General features: G+C 48.7%; 1 protein-coding gene across 3 annotated transcripts in view; it reads left to right on the top strand.

The window, feature by feature from the left end:
• Positions 1-20957, top strand: part of CYTH3 (cytohesin 3) — an 81257-nt gene that overhangs the window by 50142 nt on the left and 10158 nt on the right. For all 3 annotated transcript variants that reach the window (XM_072943339.1, XM_072943340.1, XM_072943338.1), the window contains 4 exons: positions 7132-7214; positions 8865-8929; positions 9368-9434; positions 16389-16507. In XM_072943339.1, coding sequence (XP_072799440.1) covers positions 7132-7214; positions 8865-8929; positions 9368-9434; positions 16389-16507 — 334 coding nt within the window. The remainder of the gene's footprint in view (positions 1-7131; positions 7215-8864; positions 8930-9367; positions 9435-16388; positions 16508-20957) is intronic.

The following is a 20957-nucleotide window of genomic DNA, read 5'->3' as shown; positions in this document are numbered from 1 at the left end:
GCTGGGATGTCTGGGACACTCTCTACGAGTGGCTTCTTTCCATAATAGATTTCATTCTGAAGGTTGCTGACCTGGGCTTCTTCAGAGCACAGTGGTCTTGGTTTCCGGGTTCCCAGTGGTACAAGACCTCTGGCCGCCTGGGCCCAGGGTCCTGCGCGGTGTTGCTTCTGCTGTGCTCTCTTGGTTGAAGGAGTTCCAAAGCCTTCCTGATGAGAGCAACTGCAGAGTGTCATGGCCTTGTTTCTCAGTCCACCACTGAAAATCAATGTTTGCATTTTTTCTACTCTCATATTTTACATTTTGTATTTCTGATGGCTTTTCTTTAAAAAAAAGATTTCAGTTTTATTTAGATAAAATTGACATATCTAACAGTTTTTCTGTTTCTCTTTCTTGTCTTTTTGGGTTTTTTCCTTTTTTATTTTTAAGTTTCTGTTCACTATTTAACATTTTTTAACTTTTATTTTTAAAATCATGTTATTATTTTTTAATGGAAGTACTGGGGATTCAACCCAGGACCTCATGCATACTAAGCCTGTGCTTTACCACTGAGCTATACCCTCCCCCTTGGGTTTTTTGGTCATTCCAATTTTTCTTCCTCGTTCTCACTCAGTTTGAGCACTTTGAACTCCGTTTCCATTCCTTTCCTGCTTAACCTAGAAATTTTAAGATGTATTTCTTGCCAGGTCTTTAGATGAAACCCAGAGGCTGTTGCCAAGGTCCCGCAGTCTTTCTTTATGTCCTTTGTATAATGGCACTGCCTCAGTAGTAGCTGGGACCCATGCTGAACAGGTTTTTGTTGTTGTTGTTGTTGTTTAATTTTTTTTTGTTTTAGTGTGGGGAGGTAATTAGTTACGTATTTATTTATACATACAGAGGTACTGGGGACTGAACCTAGGACCTCATGCATCCTAAGCACGCGCTCTACAGTGAGCTGTACTCTCCCCCGCCGCCCCCATTGAACAGTTTAAATCACCGTTCTTGTAGTGGTGCAGGTGGGTGTTATCTGTTTGGGTTAAACTGGACTCCTGTATGGAGTTCCCATGTAGTGAATTACTGGAACCAGAGGCCAAGCCCGTGCTTTGCCAGAATTCTTAGTGTCCTGTGGCATTGACCAAAACTCTGATAAATACTGTTATCATAACAAAAAACTTAGTATTGGTTAGTAATCAAGGTACAATTAAGGGTGACATCTATTTCCATTAGGACTAGATACCAAAAATACGTAGTTGAGAGTCATCTGCATGCCACTGTTTGAACTCTGTTTTATCACCTGTTAACACATTTGTTGAAGTACCACATTTGACATTAAGTGACTAAAACAAAGTGAGGGGTTCTGGCCGCAGTCCGTAGCTGTGGAATGTGATCTTCCCCCAGGAGGACTCTGGTTAAGTTTGTGGAGGTTCACGTGTGTATGTACGTGCATAAAGCTTGTAAGGGAGTCGTTAGATAGTTATAGCAATAAACCAAATAGCAGCTTTTTGGTAGATTGGAATCTGTTAAGTAAATAGATTAACATAATTTGAAAATTAGAAAACGCTTTGAGATACCATTTGCTTATGCTTTGACGTCAATATGTGTGATAATTTCCCATTTTCCATCGATTCCAGTCTGCAGAACCTTTTACATTTTGACTTTGCTGAGATGGAGGATACGTCTAATACTTGATGGGATCTTTAATTAAACATGAAGTAATGATTCTGAATTTCTTATTAATATATTATTATTGCATGCTTTATCTTAGTGGTTTATTTTAGCTTTTAAATAGTAGGGGTTTTTTTGTTTGTTTGTTTTAAGAAATTACATACCTTTAACTTACCAGAGTCTGCCATCAAGTAATACTATGCCACTTCACATCCAGGATAGGAACCTTCTAAGAGTCATACTTTGATTTCTCCACTCCCAGCCTTTCTGCTGTTTTAACTTCTACATATATTATCACCCTAACACACTTTTTGTTATTTTTGCTTTCAACAGTAGCAGTAAGTGTTTTAAAGAGACTGACATCTCGCAGGGAAAACGTTTACTCACATAGCATTTACAGTGCTTTTCCTTCTTTTGTGTCGGTAACAGACTTTTACCTGGTGTCTCCCCACCTTCTGTCTCCCAATCCCGCTGGAAGGACTTTCCACATTTCTTATAGTGCAGATCAACTAGTGATGAATTCTTTCAAATTTTAGGTCTGAAAATGTCTTTGTTTTACCTTTATGTTTGAAAGATACTTTGCAGAGTGTACAGCTGTGTCCGTTTTAGTCCTTTCAGGCAGGAGGTTAAGTCTGGTCCCTGCTACTCCATCTTGGCTGCAAACAGAAGTTCCCACTTAAGTGCTTATGTTAAATTCATACAAATCCTGACCCCCAAACACAGACAGACCTCACACCCACGAGCCTCCATAATTTTGCACATCTTCACTTGTGGGAAACCAGTGCCTTCTCAAGAAAGGCAGGGACCTGGGCTGAGTCACTTGAATTTTCTCCTGACTCTTAACCTAAAACCTCACAACACCTTTGCACTAAGATGGGGAATTTCTTGCAGCCTTTCCACATTGCTTTTCCCTTGTGAAAACATTTACATTTGTGGAAACCACAGCTGCTGCGCTGTGGCCGACGTAGATGAGCTGGAAGTGATGATGTTAGAAGTGACCTCATGTGCTCAGCCCCCCCCCCCCCCAGTCACTCTGCAGGCTAGGAGCTGGGCCCAGGCAGTGAGGCTCCAGCAGGGCCTTCCCCCTGCGGAATCAGTGTTCCATTCAGAAGCTCACGATAGGAGCATTCAGTGCCAGTGGTTTCACTGAACTTCACCAGCACTTTCCAGTTAATTTGCTTTTTTAAAAGATTTTATTGAGGTTGGAAGGAAATTTTTCATCGTATGCCCTTTTATGTGTTCAGAGTGTGTGTGTAGCTGTATCCATGTATAACTTTTTCAATTAAAAAAAATAAACCACTGGATTTCTTAAGGAGAAATAAGTCAACTGTAGACTTTTGTTTCACATTACCTAACAATGTCAGAGTGACAAAATGTAAGTGATAAGTGAAAGAAACCTCATTTTTGCCTTCGTTGGGAGAAGACTGGTGAGTTGTTGTGGAAAAGGTCTTGATAATTAAGAACACCTCTGAACATCGCATATCTTCCCGTTTTTAGTATGACACTTGCATGTGTGAAGTCTCTGTGGGAGAAGATTTTCTGACTGCAAAGTTATTTTGAATGCAGAGAGATATTGATAGAATTTCACTGAATACCTGGTGGAACAGCTAAATGTTGGTCTTCACCATATATTCTGGGTGTGGAAAGAAGTAATTGGACAGTGAAATATTTAAAGGACAACTGGGCAGAGATTGGTCCCAAGAATTTGATTATGTACTTTTATTCATTTTATTTACTTATGGTTTTTAAATGTGCCGGGGAGCACTGCATTTTTTCCCATGAATGCTTCAGCCAAATACCCCTAAAAGGTGCTATTGGCTACTTATACTTTAAACTTTTTTTTTAACTTATGAAAAATTCCAAACCCTTAGAGTATAAAACAGACAATGAATAGGTTTAACAGTTGTTATCATGTTGCCTGATCTTTTTTTTTCCTGAACTGTTTCAGTGTAAAGTACAGATATGATAACATTACAGCTCCTAACTTCCACAGTGTGATAAGGACCTGCTTTCTGACAGGTCACAATGTGATTATCCCACCTTACAGAATTCTTCTTTCTTTTAGACATGCAAATTATGTTTGGAATTACTGGTGATGTAAATGGTTAGTCCTTTACTTACCTCTTGAGGGCCTTAAAGGGAGAGGAAAAGATAGATATTACTGAGAAAAATCAAGGGAATCCATTAAAGATCTTGGGTAAAAGCTTCAGGATCTTGAGCTGAACCATCCTGGTGTTTAGATTTAAAATACACCTTCACTCTGTTGTCAGCCAACCCTGCTCACACTTGGGGTTAGAGGGAAAAACTAGGTGAGATTTCTTAAACCGAAGAGTCTGTTGATGATGGAACCAGAGCCCCACCCTCTCAGACCCTCGTTTTCACGTGTCTGCGTAGGAGAACACGCAGAACAACATTTCGTCCTTTTGAGGCCCCTCTCGGGAGCCAGTCTGCACCGTGGACTAGACTTGATTTGGTGCTTCAGGTGCATTTACTTTTTTGTAGCAGGATGGTGTCAGCCACCTGGTTACTTTTAGATTTCTGTCTTTATTGGAACAAGATGCTTGCTTGCTGGTAAGAGTAATTGCTTGGAAGGTTCAAGAACTGCACGCTTGCTTCTTTGCTTTGCTTCATCCCTCGGTGGCATCTGACGTTGTTGGTTTTCTCCCTCTTGAAAGTCTTCACTCTCTTGGTTTTGGAGCTGTCCTTCTCTGCTGGTCCTCACATTTTCTCTTGATCTGAGCCTCTTTGTATGCCTTCTTCTGAAATGTTAAGTGTGGAGGCTAGTCATTGCAGCCCTGCTGGTGGAACACGCTCATCACATTAACCCCAGGCCAGTGCCAGGTAGGACTGGGGAGAATTGAGGAGAGACTTGACAGGGACTCCTGGGAACGAAGCCCTCTCATGTTCAGCCTACTGTTCCCCTTCCTCCTCCCCCTCCCCCAACTTTGCCCCCCTTCCTCCGCTCCCGCCATGCATGAATAAGAAGCGTGGAGGCCACCAGCAGCAGCTTTAGGATGAAGCTGACACTTCAGACCACAGGGTGGGAAGACCAGGTCCTTGATGACAGTCTTTGAGCTACTGACAGCTCAGCAGCATACCGCGGGACTTTGTGGGTCTCTGTGTTTATCCTGCTTGGCGTTTGAGCACCTTGAATGTGCATATTCATGTCTTTTATCAAATTTGGAACATTTTAACCGTTACTTCTTCGAACATTCTATCTCTCCTGGGAAAATCATTTGACCTCTCTTGGTCTGTTTCCTCAGTGAGAAAATGAGGACAGTAATGGCTGCTCTCAAAGTTTTGGAGACGGGGGCATGATATAATTTGATGAAGCATGTATCCCAGTGTAGTTGCTCACTAAATGATAGCTCCTTTGGAGGGGGAGGGTATATAGCTCAGTGGTAGAATGTGTGCTTAGCTTGCATGAGGTCTTGAGTTCAATCCCCAGTACCTTCATTAAAAAAAAATTTATATATATATATATATATATGTAAATAAACCTAATTGCCTCACCCTCCAAAAAAAATTATAGTTCCTTCCTCACTAGTTGCTTGGCAAAGAAGATTGCTTAAGAAAATTGCTGATGTGAGATTTACTGAAGCTTAGACCTGATGCAGGAAGCAGGAAGTTGGAAATCTTGTGTAAATTGTATGTAGTATCTGGTTCTTTGTAAAGCACATCTCATTTTTCCCCATTTGCAGCAAAAGTTAAGAATGATCTGAAGAAAATTAGTATCTTCTTTAAAATTTCTCCTTTACTTTGCCTTTACTCTTCTACTTTACTTTGTGTGTGAACTCTGTGTCCTTAATTCATGTCTTCATGAAAAATTTTTTTAACTGATTAGGGCTTTGACACAGTGCTCATGAGAACATTAAATTTTCCTTTTTTGTTTGATATGATCATTGCCATCAAGAAGTTATTTTCCCTGATAAACAACTTACCAGTGTCAGGTGACCACTGAAAATATGAAACCTCTTTGGCTCATTAAGCCAGTGTTTTTCCTTGTTCTCATTTGACTTTTGGTTTTAGTTATTAAATAGCAGTGTGTTTTGGGGGTGGAAATACACTAGATGCAGTAAAATATTGAAAAATATCTTTCTCTGCCTCATCGAAATTCCCAGACCTGTAAATCCCCAGAGTTGTTTTAACTAATTTGTGGAAGTACTTTTGAAACTCAAGGATCGAGAGTTCTGCTTGATTTTTTAAAAAAATGTTTTTATGAAATATTTAAGGATTTTAAGATTGTGTCAGATAAAAATAATAATGATATTTGTTAGGAGAAGAGCATTAACACTGCTTTTGAACTGTCCTTTGCTTCCCTCCTCATCTCATTCTCTTCCTTCTGTCATTAAAGATAAACGTTATTTTGAATCCTGTATTTATCATTTGAACCTTTTTCTTTATTTTACCACAGGAAATCCTTTCTTACTCTGAAATTATGAACACATTCTCTATTTTCCTCTGAAAAAATGTGTATTGTGGCCTTTTGAATTTAAGCCTTTATTTCATTTGCAATTCATTTTTTTTACGCACACGGAACTGAGACAGCAGGGTGCACATGGAAGGGCCCACCCTGTCTCCGTGGGCTGCAGTGTCAGCTCTGTGCTGTCTTCTGGCTCGTTGGTCAGTTTGTCTGCCCCTCACCGTGATCGCAGTATCCTTGTTTGTAGAAGCTCAACACATTCTCTTGCTATTTACCCAGATTCTTAATCTTTTGTTCCTTTAAACAAATTAATAAAATACAAATTTTTTTTTTACATTTTTTATTGATTCATAATCATTTTACAGTGTTGTGTCAATAAAATACAAATTAAACACACGGTAGAAGATAATTAAAATCAAAAGCTGTTTCTTTGAAAGAAAGCTTCATGAGATAAGCCAAGTCCAGCACTAAGAAAAGAGAGAGGAAGTAGATGTAGGAGGAGTGGAAGATACCGCAGAAGTTAAAACAACTCCATCAACTGAAAAAAAATTAAGCAAATAGCCGTGTACCAAGCCGACCTCCGCCCACTGCATCGACACTCCCTCATTTCCTCCTGGAATGTGTTTCTCCCACCCCCGCCGTCGAGGATTTGGTGTCGATCCTTCCCGGGCATGCACTTCTGCCCCGCCGTCCGCGCTTCACCCTGCCGTGGACGGCGGCATGTGCAGTGCGCGTTTCAGCCTCCCTTTGTCTTCTCTGTTTTATTCATGAGGCTCATCTGTGTTGAAAGATTGAGTTTAGCCATTTTTTAATTGTTGTGTGGGCTTCTGTTTTATAAACATAGCTTATTTATTTTCTTGTTAGTGGAAATTTATATTGTTTTCCTATTAAAACAGTGCTGCCAGGACTGTCTTACACGTGGTCTGTAAGCTGGGGTCCCTTGGGGAAATCCCTGCGCGCACAATCGCCGGCTTGTACGTGTGCCCATCTTCAGCCTTCCTAGATGTTGCCAGATTGTTCTTTGGAGTAGCTGTTAAGTTGTCTAATTTGATTTTTTTTTCTTTCAGTGCCTGAAGACCTCTCATTAGAAGAGAGAGAAGAACTTTTAGACATTCGTCGAAGAAAAAAGGAACTTATTGATGACATCGAGGTAAGAAAATGTCTTGTAGTTTTTGCTTTTAGGTAAAATTGTAAATCAAGTAGCACCGTGAACATGTAGAAAAACGGGTATCTAGTGCGTGTAGATCACAGCCATGCGGAGAGAGCGTGGGAGACACTGAGGCAGCAGAGCAGAGGTAGTGCTCGCCACGCAGCGCAGACTCTGCGCTGGAAGTTAAGACACCTCGGGACTGGGGTCAGCGGTAAGTGCCACTGACTCCGGAGTGACAAAGGGCAGCTTCACACAGCGGCAGCAGCAACCTGCAAACGTGCTGCTCCGGGAAATTGTGTGACGAGACCCTGTTGCATTGACCGGTGTCCCTGGCGCCTAGAACGCGGCCCAGCACATTGTTGGCGTTGTCAGGGATCTTTTGAATAAATAGATAAACATATATTGAGTTGGAGCTGTGCACCCAGCGCCTACTGACTGGTAGGAACAGAATGACGAATTAAACACCGACAGCTAACCATTGTCCTTTCCACACTTCTGTGCCCAGAGACAGGGTGGAGGGGGTCCCACGGGAGAAGCAGGGGCGTGAAGCCAGTCTCAGAACTGGCGTGTCTGTGACTGTTGCAGAAATTATTCAGAAGACCAGGCCGCATGGCTCCGGGGGGGGCGTCCTCGGGAATGCAGGTGGACGTGCGGCTGCTCTTTGAGACGCCTCCTAACTGTTGTCAGAGCCAAAGTAACTGCGGTCTCCCCGGCACCCGCTGCAGAGCTGAGCCGCGTTCAGACAATAGGTCCTTTCTAGGGGCTCAGTTTGAGTCTGAAGTTTCTTGGCACATAAGATAATAGGGTCCTGAGTGAAAACGTCTTTGTGTTTGAAAGATAATTTGTAAAACTTTTTCTTCTGAGATTACTCATCATTCTTGGAAAACTCAAATAACCCAGAATAGGTGCTTTGATCGAAGAGTAAGAATTTATTTTAAGGTTGAGGTTCCTGGTTGGGCATTAGTAATAATGGAGCCATATGTAGCTGTGACGGCCTCACTCCTGAGCTGAGGACACTGAGGCCCAGGGAGGTAAAAGCTGCCTCAGCCCACAGATGGTGGGGCCACAGGAAGGGATGGCAAGTCTGACCCTCCCGGTGTCCTTGGCCTGGGGACCACAGGCAGGTTTGTGGTCACCTCCTGAGCTCTGTCCGCGGTGCCTCATCTCTTGCAAAAAGCGGCAGAGTCGTCCTGAGACAGTGGTTGCGGGCCCGACTCTGACCTCCCGGGTCTTCCTAAGAACCGACAGGCCCACCACGGCGAAGGCGGATGGGCACGTGCAGGTGGTGTTTACAGGACTCGTTGCCTTCCTTTTGCTGTTTTTATCTTTCTACGTCTGTGATAGTCTCCGCAGGGTCCCTTCTTGATTTAACACACAGACCCTCTAGAATCTGCCTGGTGGACCCCCTGCTCTCCTCTTGGAGGGACGAACGGGAATTGTGCCCCCTCTGCATCGGGGTGGCCTGAGGGGCAGACTCTCGGTGTCATGACAAGTCCTGGTCTCGCCGCTCCTGTGGTGCTGAGGCCTGAGGGCAGCTTGCACTCGCAGCGGGGGGTGGGGGTGGGGGTAAAGTGTCTCTGAGTCCGGAGCAGGGAGGTAGAGACCCCCCTTCTCACTCCTACGATTCCTTCGTTCTTTCTTTCCTGACAGAGGCTGAAATATGAGATCGCAGAAGTGATGACAGAGATTGACAATCTGACGTCCGTGGAGGAGAGGTGAGTGCTTAGGCTCCGCCTTCAAGTCCACCTCTCGGGACCTTGTGCGCGTGTGGCGGCAGCAGCGGGGGAGGTGGGGGCCCCTCACTCCTGCTCCCCATTCTGCCCCAGGGGCTCCCCTCTCCCTGCTATATCCAGTTCATTGTCTGGCCTTGCAGTCCAGGGGGCAGTGCAGGGACCTGAGAATCCACCTGCACAGACAGTTGTGCCCTTTCCCTGTAACCAGGAGCTGGGCTTTTTCTGAAGAAGTTACCAAATGTAGGAAAGAGCCATGGTGGCCTCTTCAGCGCTGCTTCCCCTCCCCCAGGAGGGTGGCGGGCCCTCGGGGGCCGTGCTCCGTCCTTCCTGAGTTGTCGGGAGGGGACAGGCCCTGCGGGCTCCCTGTACTTTGCACAAACCAAGTCCTGTGACAGTGTCTTAATTCTTTTGAATGCCTAGCAAGACGACTCAGAGGAACAAGCAGATAGCCATGGGAAGGAAGAAGTTCAACATGGACCCCAAAAAGGTAACAGAACATCTTGGGTTCCCTGGCCTGCGGGAGACTGATCGATCCATGGGTCCATGTAACGGGCGCTCACCCTTTTGGACAGGGGTGGGCATATCACCTCATAAAGGCACTGGGTTAAGGTTAAATTTTTACCACAAAGTGGGCAGCTCACAACTGGGGGCAGCAGAAGTCCCTGGACCGGAAGGCCTTTGGGAAGGTCCGAGCTGGGGCTGGCGGCCTGGGAGCCACCAGAGGCTCATTCACACCCCTCGCTGGCGCCAGGCTGAGTGCTCTGCTGTCCCTCGGAGCCCAGACCCGGGAGTCACGGGGCCTTCGGGGCAGAGGTGGTAGGTTTTTGGTCTGGGTGGGCTACAGGGCTCAAGGTGGGGCTGCCTTCCTTGCATTTACCTTAAAAAGAAGATGTCTGTCTGAAAGGCCGAGCGACTCCAGATTTAAGCCAATGCCTTGGTTGTTCCTCAACTTGGGTTTTCTAGGAAAACGCCCCCAGAAGTGACCCTGCAACGTGTGGCTGCTTGCTTTTGAGGCTGAGCTGAAGGCCTCAGCAGGGGCTGTGAAGCTTTGTGGGACACACGGCTCAGTTGTAACATGGTTGTGGTTTTGAGAAGCGTGGGCTCGAGTCAGCCACGAAGGTTCACGGTCCAGGAGAGAAGAGATGTGTCCACGGAGGGGCCGCCTTAGACCCTCCCGCTGGTGACCTGACTGCAGGGCTGTGTGCCTTGAATCCTCACTGGTCTTTAATTGGTATTCACTTCTTACGTCTTCCTTGTTGTTTCTGGCACTGAGCCTCTGCGCTAATTAGTTAATTATTTGTTCACTCAGTAAATGTTTGCTGATTGCAGGAATTACATTGTGCGAGGTCCCAGATCTGTACACTGACATCTGTAGGTGCAGGCACAGTTGCAAGTGTATTTTAAGGAAATACACACCATGGCTCCCTATTCACGGTTCGCAGGCTTGGGTTTTGTTGAGGCTCAGAGTGTCTGCAGCAGCAGGAGGGTATTTGTTGAACTGGGGTACTCTGGCCGCTGTGAACATTTCCCTGTTGCTTCCTGATTCTCTGCTTATGGGCTATAAATCAGTTCCATAACTGGCAGCGAGAACGGTTTTGTGAATTTGGTAATGGTTTGGTATTTGAGATTAGTAACCATTTTTTTTTCCCTTTAGAAGTTGAGTTTATAGCATTGAATTATCAGCAGATTTAGTAAGCATTGGAGGCATCTTGAGAGAGACGATTTAATAAGCAGATGTTTTAAAACAGGGCCTTTACGTTTTTAAGGTGCAGCACAGAGCAGCACACCGTTAAGTGCAGGGAGAGATTCGGATCTTGCTCCTGAAGCAGACGGACGCTTTGAGTGGCGCTGCCTGCAGCCCTCTTGGTCCGGTTCGCGCCTGCCTCCTGAGTTACACGCACCATGGGGCAGATTTACAATAATAAGGGCTGGCGTTTATCAGGAACTGTGCTGGGGAAGCACTTTGATGAACATACTTTGGTCCCTGCAGCAGTCTCACGAGGTGGGTTCTAAGTCCCGTGTCACAGCTGGGGACAGTGAGGCACAGAACAGAGAGATCACCCGGTGCCCTGAGCGGGAAGTCGGCTCTGGGACTCGTGCCGTCTGGAGGACTGCAGTGCGCACTGGTTGGTGTGCAGGTGGCCCCGGGCCCGGCCTGGGTGTCCTGGACCCCACCTGGCCCTGAGGTGTCTGCTGGCCTGTCCCAGGACGCAGGTGTCCGTCTGCTGCGCCTGGGCTGCGGCCAGTTGCTCTGCAGGCTTCCTTTTGTGTTAATCTTCACCTAAAAGGTTCTTCAAAATATTAATTATCAGTCCTGCCTGACAACTTACTTGTAATTATGTTGCTTGAGAAAGGCAAATGGCACATCCAGTCTGTGTGTTTGCTTTTGCTGAGAAAAATGGTCAGAATTCTCTGGCTTTTGTGGACTTGGTGATAGATTTGTTATATTCAGCCCAGGCCGCCAGAACAAAATACCATAGACTGGGTGGCTTTCAACAGCAGAGATTTATTTTTCTCATGGCTCTGGAGGCTGGACATCCTCAGTCACAAGGAGGCTCTGATGAGGACTGTCTTCTTGACATGCAGGTGGGGTCCCCTCGCCATGGCCTCACGTGGTGGTGGGGGGTGAGCTCCCTGGCGTCTCTTCTCACAAGGACACTGAGCCCGTCAGACCGGAGCTCCGCCCAGATGACCTCACCACCCCCCGGCCCCGCCTCCTAAACCATTGCCCTGGGGGCTGGGGCTCCCATGGGTGCGTTTAGGGGACACACGCATTGGGTCTATTTCAGCACCAGATGGCCTCACGTGCCTCAGACACGGTTCAAAAGTGTGTCCCCACCACCCAAAAATTGTGTCTCCCCCACACCCCATGCCCCTTAAGCCATGCGACATTGTGGAACACGAGGCTGCTGTCAGAGTCAGTTCTCTCAGGCTCGTAGGAAAACTGTCAGGTCGCAGAGCGGTAAGGTGTTGTTCCAAGAGCCTTGGTTTGTTGGGGACCCGGAAGTAGCACTTGGGTTTGTAAAAATAAGCAAGACCTCCTTGATTAGATCAGGGAAACTGAAAACACTCGGCGGCCTCTCCTTTCATTCCCAGTTTCCTAGAAATGCCTTTAAAAATACGTAAATCTGCAACAAGCAGTTCACTCGGTGGCTTAGAAATTGAGGGCTCTCTGAAAGACACAGGATGATCAGTGAATGACGGCACAGAGCACGAGTGAGAAAGAAACTGCTGCAGGAATGGGCAGCCTCAGGGGTTCCGCCCGCTCAGAGGCAGGTGTGGGCGTCGGTCGGTGGTGGGGGACCTCCAGACCGCTCGCCCTCTGCTGAGCCTGCGCGGAGCAGTGGCGTGTGTGCCCCCAGGTGGGGGAAGCGCGAGGCGGCACTCAGCCCACGGAAGCGGTCCGCATCTTCCGGGGCTGCCATCACTAGGAAGGAGGTGCAGAGACCAGCTGCTGAGCCCCACCTGGCTGTGTTACCTGCACTTCTGTCAAACCCCCGGAGGGAAAACCAGGACCCACCCGGGAACCCACAAAGGAGGAGGAAGCTGACACCATGAAAGACGCGGAGCTCAGCAGGCCGGGCTGAGCCAGCCCGCAGGAAGCAGACCTAACAAACGGTGGAAGGAGAATTCGTGGTAGGACGTTTATGCACATGTGTTTGCATTTCACGTAGATCTCATCAAAATAGGAGAGGACGTTGCTTACCCATGGTACAGGAGCAAGGAGGTATGAGAAGGACCCTTAGAATGAGAGCAGCGTCCTGTAACAATGCAGGGCTGGGGTGGAACCCCGTGAAGACCCGGCTGAAGGCACCGTAGTTTCGCACGGAACTGCAGGAGGACATGGATGACCGGTCCAGCAGCTCAGATCTCACCAAATGAAGGTCCCAGAGGGAGAGAAAAGAGAACGGAGTGGAGGAAATAGCCAAGAAGCACTGGAATACTTCATAACTTTTAGAAGACCTGTATGCATCTGGTAAAATGCCAGGAAGCTTGAGGTAAAGAGAAATTCGTGAAGTTTCCGAGAAGGAAAGACCACGTCCTCTCAGAAGAAATGAAAACTGCAGCAAGTCTGTCACCAGCAAGTCTGAATCGGAGACGGTAGGGAAACAGTGTTTTTCAAAGGAAAAGATTTAAATTAACCACTGGGACCTTGTCTGGTCTCTAGAAGTGGAGCAATCAGAGTAGAACATCTCTAAAACAGAAGTAAAGCCAAAGGCGAGACGCACAATGAAAAAGATAAGCAGAGAAACCAGCAGAACCGAAATTAACTCTAAAGGGCGATTGTTGAAAGAATACTTTTGAAATTAAAGTTCCAGATTATCTCGATACGTTAGTGGCAAGAAAGGGAGGAAAGTAAAAATTGGCTAGGGTTTTCTAGATGTTGGTGGATTAATATAAGTTTAAATATTTGTTAATGTGAAGAGCAGCCACTAAAGGTAGCAATAAAAGAGGATTTCTGAATTATTAGCGTTCACCCAGTGTATTTGTTCCTGAGGGCTGCCGTGACAAATTCTGGCAAACCTGGTGGTTTCAGACAGCAAATTCGTTCTCTCACACAGTTCAGGAGGCCTGGAGCCCGACGTCAGGTGAGGGCAGCGCCTGCTCCTCCTGGGGGCTGCAGCCTCGCCCAGCTTCTCAGGGCTGCTGGCATCCTTGGCACGTGGCTGCCTCCACATGACCTGGAGTGAGCAGCTCCTCTCCTGTCCGGGACAAGGACCTGTGCCCTCGGATTTAGAGCAGCCTGCCTCCCTGCCGTCCTCTTCCGCTGCTTCTCCCTCCTCGTTCCACCTCCCAGAGGCACCAGCCCTTGCTCCTCCGTGACCGCTCTCTCTGCCTCTGACTTGTGACTCTGGCTCCCCGCGCCCCACCGTGGCTTAGTGTGTTTTCCACGGTCACAGCCTCAGTCTCTTGCGGAGGGAGCTGGAGCCTCCCTCGTCTGCCTTCTCGGTGTAACCTTCAGGCACAAAAGGGGGCCCCTTGCTCTCAGCCTGGTTTGTTTTCTCAGGTCCTGGGGGTGGTTTGATAGCTTCTCCAAGAAGCTTCCGAGTGTTTTGGGAGTGTGGGGTTTTAGATCAGGTCGTGAGCATCCAGGAGAACCAAGGAAAGCCTCATCCCCCAGCCTGTTTGGCTCTGGAGGGCATAGGCTGATGGAGTGGCCGGGGCCCCGGGCTGTAGGGGTGCTGGTCTGCCGACTCTGTAGGCAGCTGGTGGGGTGGGGAGGGCACGGCTGGGAGGACGCAACACCCTCTTGCAGCCGTGGCCCCGCCAAGGGTGCCCAGCAAAGTAGTGTCTGCAGAAGGGGGATCGCCTGCTGGAGAGGCTGCCAAACTCAATCTGAGGGAGTGCCTTCAGCCTGCCGGGTCACTACCTCTCCAGTGTCACTCGCAGCCAAAGTGGTCATGAAAGATCAGGCCGTAGCTGTCACCCCAATGTGAGCCTGCATCCCCGAGGGAGCCTCTGCTTCTGCTGGTTCCTTTGTCCCAGGATGTGTGGCTCTAGGGTGCCCTCTTCCTCACCCCCTGAAGGGCTGGGGGCAGCAGAGTCTGCCATCTCCATGCCCAGCCCATGGGAGAGTCCTCACTGCCGGGCAGCTGGGGGCAGCTTTGCCTCCGAGCTCTTGACAGGAAACTTAGGTCAGGCTGAACCTCTGCCTTGCTCCGCCATGCCCCCCCCACACCCCTGAGGCTTCCCCAGCCCTGCCTCTGCCCCTTGCCTCACCCCGTCCTTCACCCTGGGCACCTGGTCTTCGAGTCCAGTCCCGGGAATAAACAGCACCAGCACCCCGCGTCCCAGGCCTTGTTTCCGGAGCCCTGGGTGAAGATGGCTGCACACCCAGCAGCCGAGTGCCTGGTTACAGTGTGTCTGTCTGCAGATTTGGGAGATAACACCCAGGAGGCTGTACCCACTTAAGCTTCCACCAGAAATACAGGGCAGTTAATTTAGGATTGTCAGACTTACTGTTTTAAGGATAAACTTTTTTTTTGAAAGAATAACATTTGCACAGATTTTCAGTGTACAGCTTGAAGAGTTTTTACAAATGGAAATACGTAACCACAACCCAGAGCAAGCTGAGCTGTGGGGACCACAGGGCGCCTTTCTGGCATCTCCCCCTGGAGAACAAGTTCTGTGCTGTTGCTGTAGGCGAGTGTTGCCTGAGTGAAAGTATACGTGGGTGCAGTTAGAACACCCTGAGTCCTTTACTCCACGCCAGGTCTGCAGACGCGTCCACATGGTTGTTCACTCCACCTCGTTCTGCATTCTTCCGTGGTGTGAATTCGCCAGAATGTATTTGTCAGTTCTCTGGCTGACTGACTGCTGGGTTGTTTCCAGTTTTTAGACATTCTAAATAAGGCTGCCGTGGACATTCATGCATTTAAAAAGTCAGTAGACTCCAGATGGCTCTTGTGGTGTGAAGGAGCCCTGGTCTTGGACACTTAGAGTTTCAGCTGGAAGATCACCTATCTCTGCGTTTGTGGAACCAGCCTCTGGGCAAATGGATGGCGGGAGTCCCTGTTCCCTTACAAGCTCTACCAATGTGTATTTTGAAAGCAGCTCGGAAGCTCTGTCAGAGGTAAATTTTTGCTATTATTAGGGCTTCCCGTGAGACAGCTAGTTCGGGCCAGGCAGCCGTTCATGTAGAGGCCGGCAGCCTCCTCTCTGAGGTCCCTCAGGTGGGCGTGGTTTCAACTGCTTCGAACTCAGTGGCACAATGACCGGCTAACACGTGTAGCCACAGGTAACAGCGTGCCTGTAAAGACAGCTTCCACATCGGGCTGTCTGCTCACAGCAGAGGTGGCCCGGGGCGTCGAGTGGCTCCCACGTGCCAGGACCGAGGTCCTGTGTTTTTCCCAGCCTTTCTCTTGTATGCCGGCTGCCAGAGCTCCTGCCATCACATCTGCATTCAGGGCAGGAAGGAGGAAAACTGTGCTGCTCACAGTCCCCTTTTGTCAGGAAACCAGTGGCTTTCCCGGGTCCTCCTACAGACTTTGTCTGTGTGACCACATGTGCTCACAAGGTCATTTCCGGTTGCAGGGGCGGCTGGGAAGGTGGTTGTTCAGTGAAGGATGGGGAGGGAGAAGGGAGCTTGGGGCAGGTACTGGGTTGGCTGGCCACGTATGGCCAGTTCCTCTCAGACCCAAAACAGACCCCTTCCCTGAGCTGGTGAAATTCGGTATCACTGTTCCTTCTGCCTTTATAACCTCTAATAACGTTAGAACAGTTTGTTCAGTAACCTGTTTGTCTTTTAACCTGTTCATTTGCCAGGAGGTGCTTTTCTTTGATGGGTAAAGTGTGTTACGGTGGTGTGAGAATCCGATCGTGCTGTTCTTATTTCTGCTGTGTCCAGACCAGTAAGACTGTGACACTAGACGTGTTTGTCTCTGAAATACAAGTCTGATGAGCCTCCTAACCAGTGCTTCCTCCTTCCGCTCATCCGCAGGGAATTCAGTTTCTAATAGAAAACGACCTGCTGCAGAGCTCCCCGGAGGACGTGGCCCAGTTCCTGTACAAAGGAGAAGGCCTGAATAAGACCGTGATCGGGGACTACCTCGGTGAGAGGTGAGCTGAGGCAAGCAAGCCGCCCACCCCCCACATCAAGGGCTCTGCGGGCACAGGTACACCCCGAGACTGAGTGAGCCCAGGGCAGTCACGTACTTTCCTGCGCCCTTGTGAGCAGACAGGGTGGGTATCCGGGTGGGGTCTGTGCTCCTCTGGAATCCTCTACCCAGGGAACTGTGACAGATCTCACAGTGCCACTGCCTCTGACGTTTATCTCGAAAAGCAGGGTCCAGGTAAGTCATACGTGGATCTGCAGCTGAGTAGAGGGTCATGCCTCTAACCCCCACATTGTTCAAGGATCAACTATATTCATTAACACATGAATGCAAGGTTAGACTAACATGCAAAAATCAATTAAAAATAATAGAATAAAGGCGACATGACCACCCCAATAGATTGAAGGAGGAGCATTTGTCAAAATTCACTACTTCATGAGAAAAAAACTAGGAAAAGAAGGGAACTTCCTCAACATGATAGAGGGCTTCTGTGAAGCCCCCCCCCCGATTCCTGCTCTCTCCTTAAGACTGAGAACAAGATGAGGATGACTGTTCTCACGACTTCCGTTCAGCATAGTATTGACACTTATAGGCAAGGCAGTTTGGCAAGAAAATGAAATTAAAGGCCTCCACTTTGGAAAAGAAGAAATAAAACTATCTGTTTGTAGATGACAATATTGTATATAGAAAATCCTCAGGAATCACTGACAAACTGTTAGAACTAGTAATTTCAGCAAGGTTGCAGGACACAAAATTAATATACAAATTCAGGCATTTGTCCACACAGTAGCAATGAGCAAGCTGAAAAGGATATTAAGAAAACAATTACAGTATCATTAAAAATAAAATACTTTGGAATACATTTAAGAAAAGAAGTACAAAATTTTTACTCTGAAAACTGTAACATATCAAAAATTAAAATACCCAAATAAATAGGAAGACATCCCATGTTCATGGATTGGAAGACTTACTATTGCAAAAATGGCGGTAACCTCCACATTGATAAACTTAATGTATTCCCCAGCAAAATCCGAGCTATCTTCTTTGTAGAAATTGACAAAGTACTCCTAAAATTCATTTAGAAATTCAGGGAACCCAGAGTAGCCACAACAATCCTGGAAAAGAAAGAGCAAAGTTGGAGAACTTAAACTTTCCAGTTATAAAATAGACTGAAGCTACACTAATCAGGACAGTGTGGCACTGACAGAAGAATATAGACTTACAGATCATAGATGAGAATTGAGAATCCAGAGATAAACCCTCACATTTACCATCAAACAATTTTTGACAGTTCAGGGCAGGGGAAAGGATAGTCTTTTCAACAAACGGTGTAGGGAAGACCGGTTACCCACATGCAAAAGGACGGCGCTGGACCGCTCACCATTTACAAAAATGAAAGTGGATCGAAGACCTAAATACAGGCACTGAAACTATAAAACACTCAGAAGAAAACATAGGGGTGAATGTGATGTTGAATGAGGCAGGGGTTTCTTGGCTGTGACACCAAAAGCACAAAGAGCAAAAGGGAAAAATAAATGGGGCAGCATTGAAATTCAAAGCATCTGTGCTTCACAGGACATCGTCAAGCAGGTGCAGACAGCCCACAGCGCAGGAGGAAGTATTTCCAGGTCACATACGTATCTGATAAAGATTTGTATCTGAAATATAAAAAGAACTCTTACAACTCAATAATAAAAAGAAAGAATTATAAATGGGCAAAGGAGCTGAGGAGACATTTCTCCGAAGAGGATACATACATAAGCACATGACGAGGCCGCAAGCCCAGTGGCCAGTAAGCACATGATAGGGCGCTAAACATCATTAGTCATCAGGGAAACGCAACTCCGAACCACAGTGATAACACCACTTCACCACTAGGATGGCTGTAATTAAAGACGGCGACGGGGGAGGGTATAGCTTAGTGGTAGAGCATGTGCTTAGCATGCATGAGGTCCTGGGTTCAATCCCCAGCACCTCCATTAAAAATAAATGAATGGAAATCTGATTACCTCCCACCCCACCAAAAAAAAAAAAGAAGGCGATAAATGTTGGTGAGGAGCTGGAGAAATTGGAAGCCTCATACACTGCTATATAAAAAATGGTGCAGCCACTTTGGAAAGTAGCTGGTAGTCCTTCAAAATAGTAAACTTACCATGTGATCCAGTTATTCGACTCATTCCCAAGGAAAGTGAAACCATGTCTGCACAAAAACTTGTGCACCCAGGTTCACAGCCACATTACAGCCTGGCAGTGGGAACAACTCAGTGGCCAGCGACTGATGACTGGATGAACCAAATGTGGTCCATCCACACAGCGGAGTATTATTTGGCATGAAGAAGAAATTAAGTACTGATACATGCTACAGTGTGGACCAAAACATTTCAAACATTACAATAGTAAAGAAGCCAGTCACCAAAGACCACATATTGTATTTATTCCCTTTATATGAAGTGCTCAGAACAGGTGAGGGTATAGCGACAGAAAACAGAGTGGCTGCCTGGGGCTGGGGGAGCAGTGTTACGGGATGGGGGGTTCTTCTCGGCGTGATGGAGGTGATCTGAAATTGCTCGTGGTAGTGGTTGCCCAGGTCTGTGATTTACTCAGTGTACTAAAAACCTTTGACTTGATCACTTGATGAAATGAGTGAATTGTATGGAGTCTCAACAAAGCTGTTTCTGTAAAAAATTGGAGGATCCCCTAGGAGTTCCTACACCCAGTCTAGCAGGATGTGCTACGAAGGCAGAGTCTGAGTGGTTCCCCGTCGTCTCCGGTGGGCGTGGGACACGGGGCGTAAGTTACCATGCAGTCGGGCCGTCCACGCAGGCAGTGGATGCTGAGAACCTGCGGATGCCGCGTCCAAACCCCGTGGTCCGACTCCGCTGGGCACCGCAGACGCACTTGGGTGGCGTTGGTGAGCAAAGCTGGGTTCTTCCACTTGAGGGACTGTGTTCTGCTGCAGCAGTGCAGACAGTGCAAAAGCAAATTAAACCAGAAAACTGTGTCATGTGTTAGAAGGTGAGCAGGGCAAAGGGGCCGTGGCAGAGGAAGGGAGGTTGAGAGTAGTTGTGGAGGCTGGACAGCGCCCCGTGGAGGCCGCGGCACTTGTGTGGGGACACCAGGGGAGGGGGGCGGGGTGTGCTTAGGCTGCCGGGCCTCTGGGCCCATCACGAGGAGGGAAGTGGGGGCATGGAGGGCTCCTGCGGGAGGACAGGGCCTGATTCCCTCGGAGTAGGCTGTCCCCGGGGCGGGATGCACAGGAGCAGCGGGGCCTGGTAACAGGAACCCGAGCGGGGAGTCCTGGGCCAGGCCGGCTTCCATGCAGGAGGTGAGAGGTGCTCGGACCCTGGGTCTGAGGTCCTGGGGAGCCGAGGGGAAGTCTTGGCAGGTTGGATTCGGGCATGCGAGGCTCCAGGCCCTGGGCCCGGCAGTCTGGAAGGCGGAGCTGCTGTCGGCAGAGACCAGGAGCAAGTCTGAGGTGTGGTTGGCCGGGACTGGCTGAGCTTGTGAGGCCAGTGGACACCCGGGGGAGAGCCCTGGAGAGAGGGCTGGCTGGAGGCAGCTTCCCCGGGGTGGGTGACTCAGAGGTGGAATTTAATCCAGAGATGAGCATCGCTGGAGCCCTGGACACCGCCCTCCATCAGGGACAGGCAGCCCAGGTCCTGAGGGAGAGGTGGCACCGCCCCTCGGATCACAGCCCTCCTGGCCCCCCTCCATGCTGCCTTCCTTTCTGAGCGGAGGTGTGGGTAGCGGAGGTGCATCCGGGCTCTCAGTCTGGGCCCTCCGCTTGCTCAGCAGAGGCCAGCTCCACAGCAGACCCTGTAGTGATCATGGGCTGCCCTCGCCGCATGAATCTGTAACCCAGCTGGGCTGCCGCTGCTCTGGCGGCACTCAGCACACACGTACCTGCGTGACATGCACACCCCCACCCCAAGTGTGTCCTCGATGTCACTTTGCCTTTTCAGCAGGACACCAGCTGACAGGCGCAGTGTTGGGCAAGCCGGACCCCATGCCCGTCTTTACAGTGGGCTGCGTGCTCACCGCTTCCCAGGAGGGTCCTGTCAGCACAGGCAGGGCTGGGAGCCCCAGGGCCCTCAGAGACGGCAGCCCCACACCTGCCACCAGCTCACCCCAAGAGAAAGGAGGGGACGAAGTCACAGCACGCACTTTGTGCCCAGGCCTCTGCCTGCCTCCTGTTTCGTCCTTAGCCCTCCTAGGGGTGCAGGGGTGCTGAGCCGCGGCCGTTCCTTGCTGTCGACAGGTAGTGGGCCTGCACCTCTGAGGGTGAGTGCACCTGCCTCAGGGATGCCTGGTCTGCGCTCCCGGGAGGGCAAGTTACAGTGTCACCAGGGTCACTGCCCCGCACCTGTAAGCCCGGCTGTCTGCAGCTTGTGTTAGGTGCCACCCTGTGGGTGGGGCAGGCGGGACCCCAGGCTTTGCTGTCTGGGGGTCTCCTT

The sequence above is a fragment of the Vicugna pacos genome, chromosome 18, assembly GCF_048564905.1.
Source record: "Vicugna pacos chromosome 18, VicPac4, whole genome shotgun sequence".
In the NCBI taxonomy this organism is placed as follows: Eukaryota; Metazoa; Chordata; class Mammalia; order Artiodactyla; family Camelidae; genus Vicugna; species Vicugna pacos.
Note: the sequence above shows the minus strand (reverse complement) of the source record. Positions and strands in the feature narration are given on the sequence as shown.